This window comes from Salvia miltiorrhiza, chromosome 2 (assembly GCF_028751815.1).
Source record: "Salvia miltiorrhiza cultivar Shanhuang (shh) chromosome 2, IMPLAD_Smil_shh, whole genome shotgun sequence".
NCBI lineage: Eukaryota > Viridiplantae > Streptophyta > Magnoliopsida > Lamiales > Lamiaceae > Salvia > Salvia miltiorrhiza.
In genome coordinates, this window is record NC_080388.1 from 40,267,922 (window position 1) to 40,271,357 (window position 3,436).

Sequence of the window (3,436 nt, forward strand, 5' to 3'; positions counted from 1 at the left end):
TGATGTTGTCTCTTACGATGCTACACACCGAACCAACAAGTCTGATGTTTGTTTATGCAGTTTCTGTTTATGTTCACGCGTTTATTTTATATATGCGTGTTATTTTAATTGTTACCTTAATCTATTCATTGGCTCGTTATCTATGTTTGTGCCCCAACTGCTATGTTCATTAATGTCTATTTGGTATTTATGCACTGAATTGGAGGATATTATGTTGAATCTAATTGTTTGTTAACATTATTTATGTAGATCTATAACGCATATGCGATGAATTTTAATTTCTTCAATTGTATATTTATTACAGGTACAAGTTGATATTCACGTCTTTCACTGACAAAGACAATCATGGGAGATGCATAACCTTTGGTGACACACTTATTTCTAATGAGGATGTCGAATCTTATTCATGGGTCTTCAACAAATTTGTTGACAACATGAGAGCTCATCTACTTGTCATTATAACATATCAAGATCCAATAATGAGAAAGACCATTGAGAACGTATTACCTAATACGTCTCACAGACTTTGCATGTGACATATATTGATGAAGGTTGCCGAGAAGTTACCGAATCACTTAAGGAACGTCTCCGAGCTAAAAGACAGATTCAACAATATTGTGTGGTCTGATCTTGTTGAACCTTCTGTCTTTGAGGAGAATTGTCACCGTCTCATGGATGATTATGACCTTAGAGACAATAGATGGTTCATAGACATGTTTGCCTTAAGAGCCAATTGGGTTCCTGCATATTTTCGAGACATTAAGATCAGTGGGCTCTTCAAGACAACCTCAATGTCCAAGAGCGAGAACAGTTTCTTCAGACGGCACCTAAACCAAAATGCAGATTTGGTGCAACTATATATGTATTATGTTGGAGCTATGGAGGCACAATGTAGTACATATGACACTATAACTCTGGCAGACGAAACTGGTTCTCTTAATCTGTTTACCCAGTTCCCCATAGAACACCACGCATCAACCGTATACACGAATAAAATATTCAAGGAGAATGTGCAAGTGGAAATTGTTTCTGTTGCAGCCACATGCTTGATTTCTCAGATGTACGTGGAGAACAGTATAAATTTTTATGAAGTTGATGATACGGTTGATGGTGTCTCCAAGGTGTGTTATAGCTCTGTTGATGATGAGTACACTTGCTCTTGTAAGTTGTTCATTAGGAAGGCTCTCATGTGCAGGCACATCTTCTTTGTTATGAGGACTATGAAACTGACCCGCATTCCAAACAAATACATTGCTGCAAGATGGTCAAAGTTGTCCAGAGTTGTTGCACCTCCAGCTGAACATGTTGCCCCTTCTGATTCTACTGAAAAGAGTTTTTGTAGAAATAATCATTTTTTCTTGGAACTATGCAAATCCATGGGTCATGTTAGAGGTGATGCTCTTCCACGAAAAATGATTGGAATGATGAAGGAGATGTTTGGCTTGAGGATCAAAATCCGAGCATCCAAAGTTGAGCCCAGTGATGCACGCATAATCCCGTGCAGTGAAACAAAGGGTCTGCCCATAAATATGGAACCATACTTCATCCGGGAGTATGATATCACCCTTCAATTGACAGACTATAAGATAATGGAGGGGGCTATTGGAACTTCATTTTCTCCTGTGTTTAATCAAATGGCCGATATGCATCAAGTACTATCTCATTGAATACGGCCTCATGCATGTAAAGATTTAATTGTTGCGTAACATCGCATAATGTCGGCCGCATCCATTTAAGACTGAGCTTCAATATAAACATACAAATCATAAGAATAATGATCGAGTGATCAAACCAACAAAAACAGATAACACAGACAAATTGGACACACTCTGTTCTACACACGATGGTTGCATACAATGGCTACACAACCGTGTCTTGCCATCGTGTGCAAGCCGTGGGAACCTACCACCAAGTATGCATGCCGCCGGCCGTGGGCAGCCACAACCCGTGTGCAACCTTCCCACGATGGGTTTATCTTCACACCAACATCGTGTGAAGATAAACACCTAGCATAAACAGCCACGATTTTCATCCTTCCACACTAAAATTCACCTACAAATTCTTAGCAATGACATTACTTATACTCATACGATCATGTACATTATTCTCAACTTCAATTTAACAGGCATAAACATATAATTTAAAAGCATAATTTTTTTTTTAGAAAATGACCGTGTGGAATTTAGGGTAATAATTGGCGGCTCATTATTGTGGGGGATGAATCCGACAATTACGGAAGTGACGTCAGTCACGTCTGGATCGATGGGCACTAGCAACCTGAAACCACAAGCAACGTTAGAGCCCTTCAATGAGCACCGGTGGGGGTGTCGATGGAAGGGCCTCCGACGCTCTAGTCAGTGAATTGAGATAAGTAACAGACGTAAGTAACGTAATAAAATAAATAAATAATAGGAAATAGATAGCAAAAATAATGTTCTCCGGAGGATCAGGATGTCCCGGTAGTCGGAGTCACAGCTAATGGACGATGTGGAATAAGGGGCGACGGACGTCCGGGCTAACGGGGCTAGTCGGGCGATCGGAACCCTTGAGAGTTGTGAGCGTGGAGGCGGAACGAAAGAGCGGGGAGAGCGGGAGATAACAAGAGTGAGAGATCGTGTGCAAGTGCAAGAGTGGATACGAGTGATTGTCGATGGCTCAATTTCATTAGTGAGTTAGGATATATAGGTGACGGACCTACGGGGAGGCGGCTAGGGTTAGGGTTTTGCTAGAATACCCGTTGCAACTCTAGCAGTTCCGACTTCTTAGGAAATGATCTCCCGCGACTCTCATCTGACTTGATCGCCAAGCAACTGCCGCGTTTAGGGTTTTCCCTTGCGGATTCACGTATCTCCCGTATATAGGCTTGGCTTTGGGCCTTGTGCTATGAGTGTGATATGAACCGTTTTATCAAGCTAGCCCGTTGGGCCTTATAATTTTTGCTAATTGGACTATTACGAATTTTATCCACTACAGTTTGTCCCCCACTCTCTAATTGAAATTGGTTCAATTTGAGAGTGCCAATTCGTTTATATCGAATTAAGCGTCGAGTATGGAGCGATTATGTTGATTCAATCCACAACTTTGTTGTGATAGATGGAGTTGATGTTTTAATGATAATATTACCAATGAACATTGTTGGAGAAAAAAAAGACAATAATTAGGGAAATAACTTTTTAAGGAATTATATCTGGCTTACAGATATTTGTATGGACCAAAAGAAAAATGTAAGTCATAACCAAAAACTTATTCCATTTGATAAATGGAATTTTTTAGTGAAATTGATTGAGAGAATGATCTAATATGCGTATCCTTCATTTCCCACTTCTATGCATGTGTATATATTTCTTATACTTAATGTGTAAACAATTATACACATAATCTGGGGACATGAGAATTGGTTGTCCCATATCGAGTAATGGGTCCTCAAAATTCCTTT

General features: G+C 39.9%; 1 protein-coding gene across 1 annotated transcript; it reads left to right on the forward strand.

Annotated features, from left to right (window-relative positions):
* The first annotated feature begins 545 nt into the window (after positions 1–545).
* On the forward strand, positions 546–1,667 carry LOC131008447 (protein FAR1-RELATED SEQUENCE 3-like). Its single transcript, XM_057935325.1, has one exon. The coding sequence runs from the start codon at positions 546–548 to the stop codon at positions 1,665–1,667; it is 1,122 nt and encodes a 373-aa protein (XP_057791308.1).
* The last annotated feature ends 1,769 nt before the right edge of the window (positions 1,668–3,436 follow it).